Source organism: Heterocephalus glaber, unplaced genomic scaffold (genome assembly GCF_053883595.1).
Source record: "Heterocephalus glaber isolate CG9 unplaced genomic scaffold, H.glaber_assembly_v1.0 deba00000347, whole genome shotgun sequence".
Taxonomy (NCBI): domain Eukaryota; kingdom Metazoa; phylum Chordata; class Mammalia; order Rodentia; family Bathyergidae; genus Heterocephalus; species Heterocephalus glaber.
In genome coordinates this window covers 58,098,332-58,117,103 of record NW_028258143.1, presented here as the reverse complement: position 1 = coordinate 58,117,103, position 18,772 = coordinate 58,098,332, and the positions used below count along the sequence as shown (strand labels likewise).

At 35.0% G+C, this 18,772-nt stretch overlaps 1 protein-coding gene across 18 annotated transcripts in view; it reads left to right on the top strand.

The window, feature by feature from the left end:
- The window catches only part of Ttn (titin), a 274,910-nt gene that overhangs the window by 102,183 nt on the left and 153,955 nt on the right, over positions 1-18,772 (top strand). For all 18 annotated transcript variants that reach the window (XM_087196546.1, XM_087196551.1, XM_087196550.1 and 15 more), the window contains exons 96-119: positions 86-376; positions 2,190-2,477; positions 3,069-3,161; positions 3,271-3,556; positions 4,498-4,681; positions 4,879-4,968; positions 5,069-5,336; positions 5,436-5,696; positions 7,476-7,685; positions 7,893-7,970; positions 8,064-8,090; positions 8,512-8,571; positions 8,874-8,957; positions 10,736-10,810; positions 11,195-11,248; positions 12,187-12,594; positions 13,036-13,095; positions 13,475-13,552; positions 13,719-13,796; positions 14,378-14,464; positions 14,699-14,779; positions 15,722-15,805; positions 16,191-16,274; positions 18,681-18,764. In XM_087196546.1, coding sequence (XP_087052672.1) covers positions 86-376; positions 2,190-2,477; positions 3,069-3,161; positions 3,271-3,556; positions 4,498-4,681; positions 4,879-4,968; positions 5,069-5,336; positions 5,436-5,696; positions 7,476-7,685; positions 7,893-7,970; positions 8,064-8,090; positions 8,512-8,571; positions 8,874-8,957; positions 10,736-10,810; positions 11,195-11,248; positions 12,187-12,594; positions 13,036-13,095; positions 13,475-13,552; positions 13,719-13,796; positions 14,378-14,464; positions 14,699-14,779; positions 15,722-15,805; positions 16,191-16,274; positions 18,681-18,764 — 3,393 coding nt within the window. The remainder of the gene's footprint in view (positions 1-85; positions 377-2,189; positions 2,478-3,068; positions 3,162-3,270; positions 3,557-4,497; positions 4,682-4,878; positions 4,969-5,068; positions 5,337-5,435; positions 5,697-7,475; positions 7,686-7,892; positions 7,971-8,063; positions 8,091-8,511; positions 8,572-8,873; positions 8,958-10,735; positions 10,811-11,194; positions 11,249-12,186; positions 12,595-13,035; positions 13,096-13,474; positions 13,553-13,718; positions 13,797-14,377; positions 14,465-14,698; positions 14,780-15,721; positions 15,806-16,190; positions 16,275-18,680; positions 18,765-18,772) is intronic.

Sequence of the window (18,772 nt, the reverse complement as noted above, 5' to 3'; positions counted from 1 at the left end):
ACATACTTAGAAACATACACACAAAGCCTCATCTTAATAACCTGGTCCTGGGTTCTATTTCATCTACCATTTTAATTTCTTACAGAACGGCTAATCCCACCAAGTTTCACTAAAAAACTCTCTGAGACGGTTGAGGAAACAGAAGGAAATTCATTCAAACTTGAGGGCCGGGTGGCTGGTTCCCAGCCTATAGGTGTTGCTTGGTACAAAAATAATGTAGAGCTACATCCAACTTCTAACTGTGAAATCACTTTCAAGAACAACACACTACTGCTGCAAGTCAAGAAAGCAGGCATGGCCGATGCTGGCTTATACACGTGCAAGGTGTCAAACGACGCAGGCTCAGCTCTGTGCACCACGTCCATTGTCATCAAAGGTCAGTGTTCTGCACAGCCTCTGACTGTTGTATTTGTTTTCACTGCCTGTTAGATATCTGTGTACATTTCTTCACCAAGAACATTATAATAGGCCATCATTCTATGTATGCTCACTAAAATAATATGACATATATTTTAGTTATGTGGCTCCCCAAAGTAGGTGTCACTTGATAAGCAGACTGAAGAATCTTAGCTTTCTCAGTCATATCCCTAAAATTCCCTCAGGTAATGAAAAGTCAAAGCCTGCTTTGAAATGTGTCTATGAGTGACAGATACCTGTGTGAAGCGTATTTGTTTTGAAAAAAAAAATTTTTTTTTTTTTGATACTAGGGATTGAACTCAGGACCTTGTGCTTGCAAGGCAGGCACTGGAACCACTGAGCTAAATCCCCGGCCCCATTGAAAAAATTTTTTAAACTGTTCATCACAGAATAATGGAGGATCTTTGATTACTATGAATTATATTCTGAAACATTCCCCTTTCTAAGTTTATTTCTAAAGGATTATCACTTAACATATATGCCACAAAGCTTCTGGCCTGTAAGTGAATATTAATCCCAGACAAAAGGGTAAAATTTTCTCTAAAAGAAACAAAAGATGGGTGGAAAAATATTGTATATAAAGATGTACTGTAAAATTTAAATACATGGTCATCATTTAAGGCAAAGAAGTAGGCTGTGTTGTTTAAACAAGTCTTCAATAATTATCTGACCATAATGACTTTCTCCAAATAATTATAAATACAAGTTCATCAAAATCACTTCTCACACTAATTTCTTAGAGCAGCTTGGATTAGTTACCAGCTCTGATGATCTAGTTGGCAAGCTCAGAATGCACAGATGAGGGGTTAATATTATTAATAGGCTACCATCACGAATAGGTTAGTATTACTGAGTGGTTTTAAAATTCAAATTTTATCACTCATTTGATGGAATTGAAATACATTTAGTTTTAATACACTTAATAAAATGAAAAATGAGTTCTTAAAGTGGTTTATATTCATGATGGGTTTGCCATTGGGTAGATAAATGCTTGCTATAGAATCCTGAGGCTACTCATAGAATTTTTTTAAAGAGTTGATATCAGAATTTATCAGAATCATGAAAATTGGCCTTATTTTTCCTATATATAGGTCTCCAAATCATTGAATGAAACCGTCACATAACATTGAAGTGCACATGGACTTCTTATTATGTTATTCATGTTTTCATCCTTGACTTTCAGTTAAAACTGAACTTCAGCTCTTAATTCCTTTGGGCTAGAATTAAGATTTTAAATGCAACTGTGGCTGCATTTAATAGCTAAAAAATGAACATCAGAGAAAAATCACATGTTAAGTTTTGGGCTCACGAATTGCTCAGATGTTGGCTTTCGTTCCCGGAGGGTAGTAATCATTGCCGCTCTAGGCCAGCAGAATTCCCCCAAAGCCCACAGTTTTTAGGGCCCAGTGAAAGGCATCAGTAGGCAGGTTTGGAAGGTTGACAGTGTGTGGCGCAGAAGTGGACAGTAAGTGCCAAAGCGGGAGTGCGGTGCTCGGTTGGGGCACAGCTGCTCAGCTGGCTTGTGGGCAGCACAGCATCTGTTCTTTGCTTGTTTTTAAACCTTTATCTTGTTTAACAATCCAACAAATGTTAACTATTGCCTTCAGAGAGGAACAAACCACGGCACATAATTCTGCTGCAGAACAGCACCCAGGGTTACCTATTGGAGGAAAAGCTGGCTTGCTCTTTGCATGTTTCTTTTGTAGAATGTAATATGCTTTTGTTCCTTTGTGTTCCTCATGTTCCTCATGAAAATACCTGTTCAATTCCAGAACCTAAGCAGCCTCCTGTATTTGATCAGCATCTCACTCCTATAACAGCAAGTGAAGGAGAATTCGTGCAGCTCAGCTGCCATGTGCGGGGATCCGAGCCCATCCGGGTCCAGTGGTTGAAGGCTGGCAGGGAAATAAAGCCTGCGGACAGGTGCAGCTTCAGCTTTGCTAGTGGAACAGCTGTGCTGGAACTCAAGGATGTGGTGAAAGAGGATTCAGGAGATTATGTGTGTAAAGCTTCAAATGTGGCTGGAAGTGACACTTCCAAATCAAAAGTGACCATAAAAGGTACAGACCCCTCCAAAGTAGGGAGAGGGAGATCAAGCCAACAAATGTTCATATTTATTCACTTATTACAATTTAAATAAGAAAGGAACTAGACTTTTAGAAATGCCAGTTATTGATAATTTGTAAGGTGTAGCCTTCTTATTGTAATAGAGAATTACTAGATAATGTAATGGAAATAATTTCAATGCAAATTGTTTGAAATCCCTCAAGTTTGCTGCCCTATTTCTTGAAACTCTTTTTAGCATGTACAAGAGAGTATAATTAGTGAACTTCCAAGAAAAAATAATGTTATACTAATATGATAGAAAGTAACTTGGTATCATAGCCCTGGAGGAAATAGAGCTGAAAATACAGCTAAGTCTAAAAATACAACGTTTGCTAAGAATGTGATTATAGTTCAACCTGCAATAGCTATCACTGGAATGAATGTATGAAACTGTTTCATCTTCTGTAACCCATTCTCATACATGTAGTGAGCCTGCATACATATTTATGACATGCTAAGCTCTTAAAGCTTATTTTACATAGGGGAATATTTATTACATTGTTAAGGTAGTTGCAATAACAAAACATGTAAATGGTGTTTTTCAGAAAAGCCTGCTGCAGCTCCAGCAGCTAAGAAGGCAGCAGTAGATGGAAATCTCTTTTTTGTATCAGAACCTCAGAGTATCAGAGTTGTAGAAAGTAAGTGCTTCGTAGAAAGAGCATCTTTCTCCATCTCCTACTTTTTACTACTGATTCCATTTCAGAAGAACCAATTTTGGAAGATTAATTTGTTTCCATTATTCCTTAGAAACCACTGCAACATTCATTGCAAAAGTTGGAGGTGATCCGATCCCAAATGTTAAATGGACAAAAGGGAAATGGAGACAACTGAACCAAGGAGGTAGAATTCTTATCCACCAAAAAGGCGATGAAGCAAAACTGGAAATTAGAGATACCTCAAAAACAGATTCTGGGTTGTACCGATGTGTTGCCTTTAACAAACATGGTGAAATTGAAAGCAATGTTAACCTACAGGTGGATGAAAGGAAGAAACAGGAGAAAATTGAGGGTGACCTTAGAGCAATGCTGAAAAAGTAAGTTTCATTTTAAAAACAGGCATAGTAATTATTGATTCACAAAGGGATCTTTCAAGAAGTGTAGATCATCTACTCTGAGATCCAGTCATTAAAGAATATTACCATATAGGCCTTTTAACAGATACAGATAGGCAAATAAACAACATTTGGGTGGAAGTCAATGGTTCATTAAGATCTATTTCTGAATTATGAGAAAGTTTGAAGAATGAGGTACATTTTAAAGCTTTATACCAAGGGAAATGGCCATTGTGTATGTCTAAGTATGAAATTTTTGTTTCTATATGTGATTTATTATGCTATGAATGGTTTTCTAATCAATTATTTTGAACCTTTTTCATAATTTCAATAGTTGATATTTCAACATAATTATTGAATTAATCATCACTCAGTTTCCACACATCTTTTTTATGATATGTGATATTTCCCCTTTATTAAAGTTTTCCATTGTTGTTATGTTTCTTTATCTCATAATTCTTTTTTTAAAATAATGTATAACTTTCTTATCATTCACTAAACACATATATATACAAAAATTAAAATTATTCAAAGAAAAGCAATGCAAGGGGAAAAAACTATAATAATATTTGAATATAGTAGAACTCAACCAAGCAAACCTGAAAAGTACTTAAACATTTTTCCATATAATTTTAAAAAACCACCTCAAGCATATCTCATAATTCTTTAGACTCTGTCCTTTTCTCTTATCAGATTTCTATACTTAGTAATGACAGTCTGACTTTAATCCATTCCATCTCCAAACCCAAATTTTATTTTTGTTTCAGTCCACATGGTAAAATTAATATTTCTTAAATAAGGAATATAGAAATATTCCTTTAAGAGGGAAAAAACTGAATGACATTTATAATCTTTAAGTGATGATAGACAATTCAAAATAAATAGAATATAAACGATTTACATTTATTTTTTATTTTATTTAGGACTCCAGTCTTAAAGAAAGGAACTGGGGAAGAAGAAGAAATTGATATCATGGAACTTCTCAAAAATATTGATCCTAAAGAATATGAAAAATATGCCCGCATGTATGGAATCACTGACTTCCGGGGTCTGCTTCAAGCATTTGAGCTACTAAAGCAAAGTCAGACAGAAGAGACACATAGATTGGTATGATCTCTTATGTACAACACCAGCTAAAACCTCTGCATTTGAAATACCTAGCATATCCATTTGCATTCCCAGAATGCTGCAGTAACAGGAGATCATTTAATATAACCTAAACCGAATGGAGAGGAGAAATTGAATATAAACACATCCTCTAATAAAGATTGTATTTCATACATAATACTTTTCTTCCTTCTTAGGAAATTGAGGAGCTAGAGAAGTCAGAGAAAGATGAAAAGGAATTTGAGGAACTTGTGTCATTTATCCAGCAAAGGCTGACACAGACAGAGGTGAAATGAACTATGCTGATCATAAAACACACAAATTATTACTGGGAATTAATTATATGGGAGGGAGTGACTAATGCATTTTAATTCTTTATTCTCCTAGCCTGTCACTCTGATCAAGGATATTGAAAACCAGACAGTTTTGAAAGATAATGATGCTGTCTTTGAAATTGACATTAAGATTAATTATCCAGAAATCAAGCTCTCATGGTACAAAGGGACTGAAAAACTGGAACCCAGTGATAAATTTGAAATAAGCATTCATGGTGATCGACATACATTAAGAGTCAAAAACTGTCAACTTAAAGACCAGGGCAATTACAGACTGGTCTGTGGTCCCCATATTGCGAGTGCCAAGCTAACTGTCATTGGTGAGTGAGCAAAGAGTTGTAACAATCTTGTGGGACTAAATTACTGTTGATCACATCTGCATGTGATGTTGAACAAAATGTGTACTGTATCACACACAGAGCCTGCCTGGGAACGGCACCTTCAGGATGTTACTTTGAAAGAAGGCCAGACTTGCACCATGACGTGCCAATTTTCTGTGCCAAATGTAAAATCTGAATGGTTCAGAAATGGCAGAATCCTTAAACCCCAAGGAAGATTTAAAACAGAGGTGGAGCACAAAGCCCATAAACTGACCATTGCCGATGTTCGGGCAGAAGACCAGGGTCAGTACACCTGCAAACATGAAGACCTGGAGACCTCCGCAGAGCTCAGAATCGAAGGTGGGTGAGACTGTGGGTGGAGTCACTGTGGCTATCACAGGACAATAGAAATGTGAAAGACCCCGCAACACCAGCACCAGACATGACCCAAAGGGCCCGTATGTCCTCATTTCCCAGCACACAGTTACTGCAGTAGCTCCTGTTTCAACCAACAGATAAATATTCAAATACATACCCATTCCTTTGCATATTTCTTTTACAACAGAATCAAATTTTAATGCAGAATAGGACATGATTTTCTAATCCCTTTGAGATACTGAATGAGATTCATGACTTTTTAATGGTTGTTTCTATTTAATGGTTGTTTCTAAATTCCGTAATTCTCATCTCTGTGATTCTTATTCCAAGAAAGACAAAGGTGTCATGGCTATAAATCTAGAGGATTTTGATGAGGAATTGATTCTTTGTTTATAGGACTGACTTACTTTATCTGGGAGAAATTTTACAAAGTTGACAACTTGTGATCCAACTGTTTTTCAAAAATATCAATGGTGGGCCGGGGATTTAGCTCAGTGTACTGTGCCTGCCTCACAAGTGCAAGGTCCTGGAGTTTGATCCCCAGTAACCCCCAAATATGTGTATATATATATATATGTGTGTGTATATATATATATATATATATATACGTATATATATGTGTGTGTATATATATATATACGTGTATATATATATATATGTGTGTGTGTATATATATATGTGTATATATATATCGATGCCATTTGAGGACCATTCTCCACCTTTCTGAATTTCTAACATTAAGTGAAACCTCAGAATTTAAAAGCAAAAATACTCATTTCCTAATTGTTTGACTGTAGGCATTTCCAAAGACACTCTCAAACTGTACTTAGAAAAATTTTAGCAATAATAATAGCATCTATGTCCAGTTGTTGGTGCTGTCAATTGTTGAAACATAACTACATGACATCTTACATAACCATTTCAGCTATTCCGATTTACTTCACAAAGACGTATCAATGTCCAGTTGTATTTGAAGTTTCAGAAACTTTAAAACTGTTCTCAGATTAAAGGGTCTTGTTGAAAGTGCTAATCATGTTTTAAATAGTTGAATATTTAAATATAATTCTTCAATGGAAAACACTCAGCAGAGAACTATGATCTGTGAAATGCTTATGGTACTATTATACATATAATTCCAGATTTAAAATGTTGGAGAAGATCTTTCCACTCCTGGCCATTTTCCTATAAACAGTCTGCCTTCCATTACAGATTGTGTCTCCCCATATGTGCTTAGAAAATAGGTTTTCAAACTCTAAAAAGAATCCTCTGAAACATAGAAGTGCAGATTCTCTATTGAATTCAATATTATTTCACAAGAAAAGTTATAACTATGAGATAAATAATTCTAGACCCTGAATAGCAAAAGTTATTTTACTGATGCAAGAAAGAATTTCACAGAGGAATAAATTGTAAAATTAAGTTTTTGTACCTTCTATTATGAAACTGCCATTTACTAATGTTTTTGAAATTTCATTTGACTGGGTCAAAATCTTCCTTAAATATTTCCTTCTTATACATAGTTTCAGAATTCTCAGGGATATATTTACTCCTTCCTACACTGATACATTCAAGAATTGGGATAGTTTTTGTTACTCATACAAGAGGATTTTTGTTCTTGTTTCACATTTTGGGTTTTTTTCTACTATCTTACAATTGTATAAAAAGGTGGAGATTTTAGATATCTGAGGAGAATACACAGTAAAAGAGATTCCTCTCTAACTTTGAACCTCCCTAACTTCTAACTCCCTTTCGTTTAAACAGCGGAACCAATTCAGTTTACAAAGCGCATACAGAACATTGTGGTGAGTGAACACCAATCTGCTACCTTTGAGTGTGAAGTGTCCTTTGATGACGCCATTGTAACCTGGTACAAAGGGCCCATGGAACTCACCGAGAGCCAGAAATACAACTTCAGGAATGATGGTCGCTGCCATTACATGACCATCCACAATGTGACCCCAGATGACGAAGGTAATTTCATCAACAGTTTTCCCAGTGAATACATAATTTAACCCTCATCTGTTTTATATATTTCTAGCTTGGCATACACTTATATTCTATCTATGAGAAGTTTTCTCTTTTTAGAAAAGTCAAACATAAGCAAGCACATACATTTAACTAAAGAGTTGTTATTTGAGATGTATGAGAAGGCTAAAGTGTGGCGATTCTTGGCTATAGGTGTCTATTCAGTAATTGCCCGTCTGGAACCAAGAGGTGAAGCCAGAAGCACGGCAGAGCTGTACTTAACAACAAAAGGTGAGGAAACAACCAGTTAACACCACACTACAACCTTCAAAGCAAAGAGCCTGCCCAGACAATCCCAAATAAAAATATCCTTTTTTTCCCCAGAAATCAAACTTGAGCTGAAGCCTCCTGGTAAGTACTGTATTTTTTTTTCTCCAATCCTTTGCTTACTATAAATTCAACAAAATTCTGTAAATAACAGAACCCAAACTAAAATGTATAAAAATTCCTCTCTCTTCAGTAAAATACTACTCAATAAATATACTATTCAGTAACATAATTTTCAGAAGAATAATAAAATGTTAAACTCTTTCAATTAGAGATAATAAGGTGTTATTCAGCACGTATGTAGGATCACTTCAAAGGATGTGTGAATGAAACACATTTTCATAGAGAATAAACTTCCCTATGTGGTTGTACACAAAAGAATATCCTTGAGTCTGTATTTTTGATTGTGCTGTTGGAAGCACCTGACAATCAAACACAGCCTAGTTATCTAGTAAATATTGGTGTCTTTCGTTCCTCTATTCTTACCATTACATGTCCCTTTCAGATATCCCCGACTCCAGAGTTCCAATCCCCACCATGCCTATCAGAGCAGTACCACCAGAAGGTAAGGCCCGATGCCTCAGCCTCTGGGCTTGAGCAGCAACCTTCAGCCATCAGGAAATGACCGGTGTCCAAGTTGTGGCCGAGTCAGGACGCACACTTCCATGTCTTAATCCTCACTCTGCGATTAAAAATCAAAGCAAAAGTGTAGTTACAGTTACAAATAAAAACTAGTTGTGTTTGTGCTGATTGATGATTTGATAATGCCTTTGAGATACTGCATGGAATGCATCAGACTTTTCATTACACTTCACACAAAACAGGAAACGAAGACATATTACTGATCATGACATTTATTTTCTTCAGAAGTCCCTCCTGCGGTTGCTCCTTCTATCCCTCTTTTGCTGCCATTACCTGAAGAAAAGAAACCACCAGCAAAACGTGTTGAAGGTATTATATGTCATCCACTAAAATGTCAAAAACTAAAATTCCACTTTGGCTGACTGGGGAAGTATTGCCTGAAACAACACATCTGCCCTCTAGTGGTCAGAAGTTGTATTGCCTCGAGATATTATTCCCTCTAAGTAATACAGTATTTAACTAAATGTATGACATTTCTTTAAAACTCTAAAATCATCAGGCAAACCATATAATATGCCTAGTACTATTTTATTTTAAAAGCACCATTTAAACATTAATGGAAAATTAAATTCATTTCATATTTTCCTAACAATTTTTGTCTAAGAAAAAAAAAGTGTGACCAATTTCTTATGTAATTTATGGAAATTGACCACACTAGTTTATAGGCAAATGTCAATTATTGGTTTTCCCCTCAGTTATAATGTTATCTACTCTTTAAAGTTCACTGTCACAAAATAGGAGGTAGAATATCTTTAACAATTTGACTGGAGGCTTTGTTTCATTTTGTTATGAGTTTTTCTTTTCCTTGTTGTTTTATTTTGTTTTGGTACCGAAGGCATGAGTTCAGCAACAAAGAGCTATTAAGGGTACCAGGAAATTGCCCATTGTAAATATTAAATACTTGAGAAATTGTGTGATTTGTAACCTAAAGCTGCTCAACTAAGACAACAGATTGCCTGGAGCTTCCTAGAGTTCAGAATCACTCCCCGGATTTCCTCAGCATGCTCATGTCAAAGTCATGGTTTTCTAGAACCAAACCACAGCTGTCATAACAGTTTCAAGGATCAGATATGTTAGTTCCCTAATACCCACTATAATTGGTATCAAATGCTTAAACTACTTTTTAGTAGCTGCACTCTCAAAAGAAATTCAGTTTTTTTTAAATACCAATGCTAACCAGGTATGGTGGAGCATGCCTGTAATCCTGGCAGAAGGAACAATGTGAGTTTGAGACCAGCCTGGGCTACATAGTGAGTTCAAGGCCAGCCTGAATGACATAGCAAAACCCTGACTCATAAAATCAAAAACCTAAAACAAAACAAAAATTCCAGTGTTGTGGCTACTATAATTTCAATGAAAAAGAGAAGAATGTTTATGATTTATATGAACATTAGTTAAATATATTTCATCTTGCAAGGAGAAGCAAGAATCAAAAATTATCAGTAAAATCCAATTTTATTTCTGTTGCCAGAAATAATCATGCCTCAGTGAATGATTTGTTCTTTAAATTATAGTATCAAGATAATGAAGTTTTAGTACCACCTATGAAACGTGAGAAATTAAATCATATTTTAAAAATTCAAAGATAGTTATTTATTCATGAATACTAAAGGCCGTATCAAGCAAAATTAAGAACCATGGTCATTGTGGTATAACAGTAGCCACAATAGATTCCCACAACATATGTTATGGGTAGCACTTTAATTTTACTGATCCACTTGTGATTATTCCTCCTGAAAAATTTGGTGTTCATGCCTAGGTGAAAGTGGGCATTTTCTGGTTTATAGTATCACGTAGATTCATTCCCCATATTTTGAAATCTTTACCTCTTAGGCATAGAATCAGGGAAATTGTTAATATCGTGTTTTGAAAACTTTAAATCAGTGAAAGTGAAAGATTATATTCTATCTACCTCCACACTCATTTTTATTTTTGTATTCTAGTCCAAAATCTTTCTGAAATAAGTACCTTGCAATAATGTCCAGACTTTCTTGTTAACATCAACACATGAGAAGATAAAATATTTCAATAAACCTCCCAGTTTCCCAAAAATATTTACTTATATCTGACATTTTTCTTTTTCTTAGTGACCAAAAAGGCTGTAAAGAAAGATACCAAAAAAGTTATTCCAAAGCCCAAAGAAGAGGCACCACCACCTAAAGGTATTGTAATAAACTAGTTAAAAAGCAGTGATTGTGGTTTTTTCTTGGCTAAAAATTTTAAACCCTAAATAGAGGTAATTGGGAAAGGAGGAAAGTTTGAAGTCACAAAAAGGTTACATACTGGACATTTTCTTCATATGTTCTATAAATTTTAATTATTTGAAATCAATTTAATCTAGAATCAGACTTCAGCCTTCATGCATGTTTATTAGTCTGGCACAGGATAGCATTTCCAGTGAGCTAGATTTGGAAATCATGAGGGTATTGTGGTGATCCTGGAAGGGGTAGTGTGTTGGTAGTAGTCATGGATAATACAAGTGACTAACAGTAATACACAGGGTTATACATAGTCTAAAAATAAACATGCATTTTATGTTTTTGAAGTGCCAGAGGTTGCCAAGAAGCCCCCACCTCCAACTGCCTTAATTCCAGCAAAAGGTAAATTTAAAAAAATTATTAAATATTTTATTCTGTTTATTCTTGAAATTTGCATTTCTGCTATTTATTTTTAAATATTAGGCTCCCAGCTTAATGGTAAAATTGTAGGATCTCCTCTGTCATATTAAAATTATCGTTAGAAGTAATAACTATTTTATATTCTATTTTATTTGTAGTTTGTACACATATTAAGGATCATATGAATAATCTCACCTTAAAGGTCTTTTTAAATCTGTAATATAAAATAACTAATTGGTTTGGTTATATATTGTCTTTATTAAGGTGATTAATGAGTCGTATTTATTAGTCAAAAGTGTAGGATTAGCCAGGTATGGTAAATCACACCTGTAAGCACTCTGGCAGGCTATGATGAATTCAGGCCCAGCTTGGGTGACTCAGTGAAACCTTATTTCAAAATAAAAAGTGAAAAGCACTGGGGACATAGCTCATTGAGAAGGTCTTGGATTCAATCCTCAGTACCTCAAAAAGAAAAAAAAGTAGGTTCCAAAAAAAAAATGTGTTGCAGGAATAACTGGAACTTTAAATATTTGCCTCAGACATATTAACTATAAATCTTATAAAATTATCAAATATTAAAATATTCCATGGGCAGTGACAGGGGGTTCTACAAACTAGAGTTCCCACAGTACAATGTAAATTGTGTCTATTTGATACCTTTTATTGAATCCATATTTTCAACACTAGAAAAATCCTCAAATCAAAAGGACAGTGCATCTTGATACCTTTGTTGTGTTTCATAGTCAGTAAAATCTTAAATAGAACCAATAGAATGAAGAATGTAATGCATTATCAGTACTAAGATCTGAGATACTTGATACTGTTTGAGATACTTGACTGTTTATACAGATTTCATTTAATAAGGAAATTGGCTGTGGTTAATATGTTGATATTTATTTATTTTCATCTATTTCTTTTAGCTCCTGAGATCATTGATGTATCCTCTAAGGCTGAAGAAGTAAAAATAACAACCATTACTAGAAAGAAAGAGGTTCAGAAAGAAAGAGAGGCTGTGTACGAGAAAAAGCAAGCAGTCTATGAGGAGAAGAAAGTTTACATAGAATCTATGGTGGAAGAACCCTATGATGAACTAGAAGTGGAACCATACACGGAGCCATATGAAGAACCCTATTATGAAGAACCGGACGAAGACTATGAAGAGATCAAGGTCGAAGCTAAACGGGAAGTCCATGAGGAATGGGAAGATGACTTTGAAGAAGAGCAAGAATACTATGAAAGGAAAGAGGGTTATGATGAAGGGGAGGAAGAGTGGGAAGAGTCTTACCAAGAAAGAGAAGTAATTAAAGTTCAAAAGGAGGTTCGTGAAGGTATGTATAAATTGGATGGCTTTTTTTCCCTCTTTTCCTCATTTTTGCTCAGCTTATATTTTCAGTGCTATTAGCTAGGTTTGCAATGGATATGAAAGAGATGAAATGATAGCTTAGATTTTTAAGGTTAGAAGTCTTTAAAAACTTAATCTGTAAAAAGTCAGTTTCTTTAGTTACTATCATGCTTTTATGTTACAAGTTGATCATTTAGACTAAATTCCAAGTGCTGTTCTCTCAGGCAGAAGTTCAAACTTTTACTGTCTTGTTGCGTCTCTACTAGGTCTTGCTTTGAATCCAGCACTAAGAGTCATATTAGCAATATGCTGCCCGATACAGTTCTTCACACAATTATATACTACTCTTAGTTTGTGTCATTTGCAATACAATCTATGAGTACTTACTGATTTAAACATCCTTACTTATCCTGTGTTTTTATTAAAGAATTAGCAGAGAGAAAAATTCCAGCAAAAGTACCTGAAAAGAAAGTACCACCTCCTAAAGGTACGTAATTGGAATTATTTTAACAGATCAGAGAATCAATATGATCATGGCTTGTTTGGCAAAGATGTATGAACCACCAGTTGAATCCAATAGGCACAACTTCTTCTCTAAGCCTTATTGTCTCCGTGAAATTTTTTTCTCAACAATTTCTAATTCATTTAATAAAACAATTTAAAAGATAATAAAAATCTTATGGTACATTTGAAATAAATATAACCGAGATAATGTAAGCACAGAAACTTGTACTTAAAGTTCGCTTAAAGAGTGCCAAATCTGTCTCTCTCTAAGAAAATGATACATATATATGTGTGTGTAGAAGTAAGGGAGAGAAGTTTAATAGAAATTCTAAAAATACTGCAATTTTTTAAAATGCTTGCAGTTTTAAAGAAGCCAGTAGTTGAAAAAGTTGAAAAGACTACTCGAAGAATGGAAGAAGAAAAAGTTCAAGTCACCAAAGGTATTATTGTTTAAGACATTTCTAATACCATGTACACAAGTAATCTGCTTACTGATATATACTCACATTAGTTATTTTTTTACAATCATCTGAACTGAGACATGTTTAAATTTTGTGCAAAGCAATATCCTTTACAATACAAATATATTTGTACATATTTTTAAAGTACCCGAAGTTTCAAAGAAGATTGTCCCACAAAAACCTTCCCGGACTCCAGTACAGGAAGAAATTATTGAAGTGAAAGGTACACATCTTTGTCTTTCAGCTTCAAATTTTAAACATTTCTATTTATGCAAATGGATATGTGTACATACATCAGCAAATAATTCACAAATCAACAAAATAGCCCATCTTTATATAATACACATTTTATGCTGAATTGTACTTATGTATAATTTAATTCAATAATAACATTTTCTATTTTTGTTTTTTAGTTTTGCTTAAAATTGCTTTTTTATTGAAGGAAGGATTTGTGTTTAATAAGTAGTCTTCTAACTTTACTATGCAGTGTATTGCATTGCATATAATAGTCTCTATCCTCTCATTCATATGAATATCCCTAATGGATTTGGAAAAGCAATGCATTGTGTGTGAAGAAGTTGTGTCTATTTGATTCTCTTAGTAATATTTCATAAAGTCTGCATGGGTTGTTTGTCCATATAGATCAAAGAATAATTGGTTGCCTTAGCAATACTAAATTTGTTCTCAACCTATCCTGTTAACCCAATTGGTGTCTAAAAACTTCAGTAAAGCATACCACTGTGTGTTTCATCTGATATCGTGTCCTAGAAAAAGATGTTCTAACGTGAAATGCTTTCTTTAAAGTACCAGCTGTGCATACAAAGAAGATGGTTATTTCAGAAGAAAAGATGTTCTTTGCTTCTCATACAGAGGAGGAAGTGTCAGTCACAGGTATAAGACAAATTTGAATTTGGGAACTCAATGGAAGAGTTTTAGGTGGATTTTTATTCCTCTTCTTCTTGTCTAATTTGTGAATATGTAGGCATCTTTGTCTCCTCGTAATTCTCTGTCATCTTTTTCACTTCACATGTATCTCTGTTTTCATTTTTGTTTTGGTATTCTTCGTGAATTTTAATTGCCACCCACAATATAAAATATCAATAATTAAAATGCATATTTTTAAAGTCCCTGAGGTACAAAAGAAAACTGTTACTGAAGAGAAAATTCATGTTGCTGTTTCCAAAAAGATTGAGCCACCACCTAAAGGTATTAGTAACACAAAGTTTAAAATCTTTATCAAAATGTGGTAGAAATTTCACAGTAAGCACCTGACAGTGCTAATATTAAGTACCGTATTCAGTCACACAGCCGGTAGACCTCTAGCCTCCAGGTACCAACGAGACGGGACGGGAAGCCCATGAGGGAGGCACAGGAGAGAATTATGGACTCACAGTACAGTGACCAGCTATTCAGACATGCAGTGTCTGGGAGCCAACTTACACCAGCTGCCCAAAGACTGTTAAATACTCAGGAACTTTGCCAGTCAATGGTTTAATACTACCATTATTAAAACTTAGGTTATATAAATCATATTAAAGGCATGTTGATACATACTCAAAACTCACTACTTCCCATTTTACTTCATTTTGTTATAATCATTGTTTGGGGTTTGTTTATGCCTATTGTCTGTGTGATAGAAACACTATGTAATGTGTCCTGCTTCACACCTGTTCCCAACTCCAAGACAGTGGAATCATACTGGTAGCCAGGATGGCAGTATTTACCACCACAGAAATCAGAAAATATAGCAACTGCCCTAGACCATCCCCCACCAGCCAAGTTGTTAAACATTTACAATATAAAATATACTTAAGATAATTGAATGCAATTGTTCTCATACAACTGCCTTACAAAGTAAGGTTGCTAAAAATGTACCCTCAAAGTTGTTGATGTTCATCTTAAGCTGGTCTCTGAGAAGCAGGCCTTGGCATGTCTGAGCAGGGTCTCCCATCTGTGCCTGAGAAAGTGCAGGCTCCTGCAGTTAAAGGTGACAATAGTCACATTTTCTCAGTAGCCATTCAGTCATTTCCATTTATGCTGGTACCTCATGCATCAGTAGGGAAATGTCTACTCTGTAATACTGTCTTGCAAGAATGTGTGATTGGTCAAAATGCACAATTTCTCACAAATGGTGCATTTCTTTTGAAGTCCCTGAGCCACCTAAGAAACCAGTTCCAGAAGAAGAGGTCCCTGTTCCCATTCCTAAAAAGGTGGAGCCCCCACCAGCCAAAGGTAGAATAATACTTTTGAAAAAATTACTCAGCATCTGTCTTCTTGCATCTTTTTAATGAGATCTGTGTGTTAACAAAATAGCATCTGTAAACCATCTGTAATATAATTGTGTGTATGTTGATTTTATTAATCTGTGGTAATGTGTTATATAAGTATCAGTAATGGTTTTAGTCCTCAGACCATCCTAACGGGTCTTCGTCTGGTTCATGTAATATGTGTAATGTCTACATGGTTTTGATGTCTTTAACATTTCTTCCTATCGTAAGTAGAACATATTAAATTACTTTTTAATTCTTTTATGGAGGATGTATGCTTTAATGTATCTTAAATGTCTCAGAAGGAGACTAGAATATTCAACATTGTTTCTACAATGGTATCTTTAAAGTTCCTGAGGTTCCCAAGAAACCTGTACCAGAGGAGAAAAAGCCAGTTCCTGTACCAAAGAAGGAACCTGCTGCTCCCCCAAAAGGTACACTGATAACAGGGAGGTGCTTTGCCCAGTGGCCTGCTCTTCGCTTTGAATGGTCCTTGTCTATACTGTCTTTCAATTTGTCTGTTTTCTACTTTTTCGAGTTTTCAGTGTTTGTCAGCTTTGGGGCCATGTCCTGACATACATCATTTATGACACTGAATATTCCTAAGGCACCACCAAAATGTGTTATTTTTGATAGAAATAACTATGTCAAACTGTATCTTAGAATTTTAATATCTTTCCTCTCTTAGAGAAAGAAGAAATATTTTTGTGAAACTTGTCTTCTGCAAACATGTTTACAGGAAAAAAAAATTATCTTTGGCCCTTCATAAATGAGCCTTTTTTGTGTAGTAAAAACTCTTTAATGAGTCATAAAGAGATGGCGGCCAGCAACAATGAGCAAGTGTTTGGCAGAAGTGAATTTCAACTGGGTAAAGGCAGATACAGTGCGCTAGTACTGCCACTCTTCTTAAAAGTCAGTAATGGCAAGTCTTCGACAGTGGGGAATAGAGACATTTGTGACATTTATTCTCACCATGTTCCTTGAGACATTCTTTAAATTTCATTATTTCCATAAATGTTACAATTATCTGATTAGCTATTCAGGATACCTTATATATATATGGATGTTGGAATTCAAACGTGGTGCTGTGGTACATCACTAATTTCTTGCTTTATGTTTGGTTTTAGTTTGGGGTTTTGGTGGTTTTTCTGGGGGTGGTGTTGGTGATAAAAGACCCTACTTTATGGAGGCAGTGAAGGCGCAACTCTCACATCTGGTCAGTTATTGAGAGATTCAGCAAGAATTCAACAACACCCAATATAGGAGAAACCAGACTTACTGAAATCTTACATTTCAAATAGTTTCCCTTTTCCTTGAGCTCCTAATGCTTCCATTTTCTTCCTGAATTAAATCTTCCTCTCTCTTTCTAAAACTTGGCTCTTTCAGAATTCTACGACTTTTCTAAACAAATGACTACAGAATGAGTTTTTTATTATCTAACTCTTATATACAAATACCATATTATTAAAACCAATACTAATATCAAAATTACTTGATCACTCCTGAAGGGGACACAGAGGTCTGGTCTGTCTCATCCATCAAAACAAATTTATTTAGTTAAACAAATTATTTATTTAAACAAATTTATTACATATATATGTGTAAATGTTGGTTGTACGTAGAACATAGCATATACATATATAAATGCCTACCTCTATAACTGTTTACCCCCACATTAGACCTAACCAGAAAAGAATCAGCCTTGAAAACTAGAGATCAAAATCTCCAGCATCTAGGAAAAGGAGGGAACTGGTTGTTCAGGACCTCTGTTTTTTTCCTTTAAACTAACCCATTGTGTATTCCCTGTGTTTCCCTAAAAATAAGCCCTAGGAGGAAAATAATCAGCCTTGAAAACTAGGGATCCAAAATGTTGGTTCCAATCAGCCTATCCTTGCCTTACCTGCCTTACAGAGTAGGCACTGAACTAGAAACTATCTATCTGTCTGAACTGAACAAGATCTATCTATATTTATTTGGTTTTTGGAGACATGGTCTTGCAATGTACCCGAGGCTGACCTTGAACTCCTGCCTCAGTCTCCAGAGTGCTGAGATTGCAGGCATGTACCATCATGCCTGGTCTTACTTTAAATAATTATTATAGATAATGCATGTGGCTAAAATTCATCTTCCAATTTAAAAGTCAATATTATCAAGGCCGAGACTAGATTAATCAAACCCACTACAAACATTTGGGAGGGGGAAAGAGACCCTGCTCAAAACTATGGAACTTCTTCAGGGAAAAGCATAATGCACAAATCGACAAAATTCTGTACACAGAATTTCCCGCAGCCATTGACATATGGATATTAGATCGAGAGGTTGGCTCTAGAATAAACGTTGTCTTAGTTTTTAATACACTATAGGCACACACCTCCAAAATCATAAGAGAAATGGGAGTAGTAGTAAGTACTATAGATACAATTATTGTACTTCTTGGTTTTAGTCTGAAATAGTCTTAAACTCATGATCACTGTACACCTCATTTTGCAATATAAAATATACACATCTTTCTATATACTATATCCACACTATTGTTCATGTAATCACTACTTTGTTCTTAGCAAAAGCAGACCAATGTATAAGTAAAGGGTAAATTCTGCACACAACATTCTGTTGCATAACTCATTTGTAATTGTCTAAGTGGCACTAAAACATTGTGACATATATTACATTGCAACCTTTATAACATTAGAGCTAATTTAATTTGCTGCATTATTTTGCTGATGCATAGATAATCTATAATAACATTAAAGAACTACATAAAGATTTGTGAATTTGCCTTTATCCATTACTAGAAGTGATATATATCTGAACTAAAGTGCTGTTTTACAAAATTTAAGTTCCAGAGGTGCCAAAGAAAACTGTCCCTGAAGCAAAGGTTCCTGTTCCTTTGGCGGAGAAAAAGGAAGTGCCCCCAGCTAAAGGTACGGTG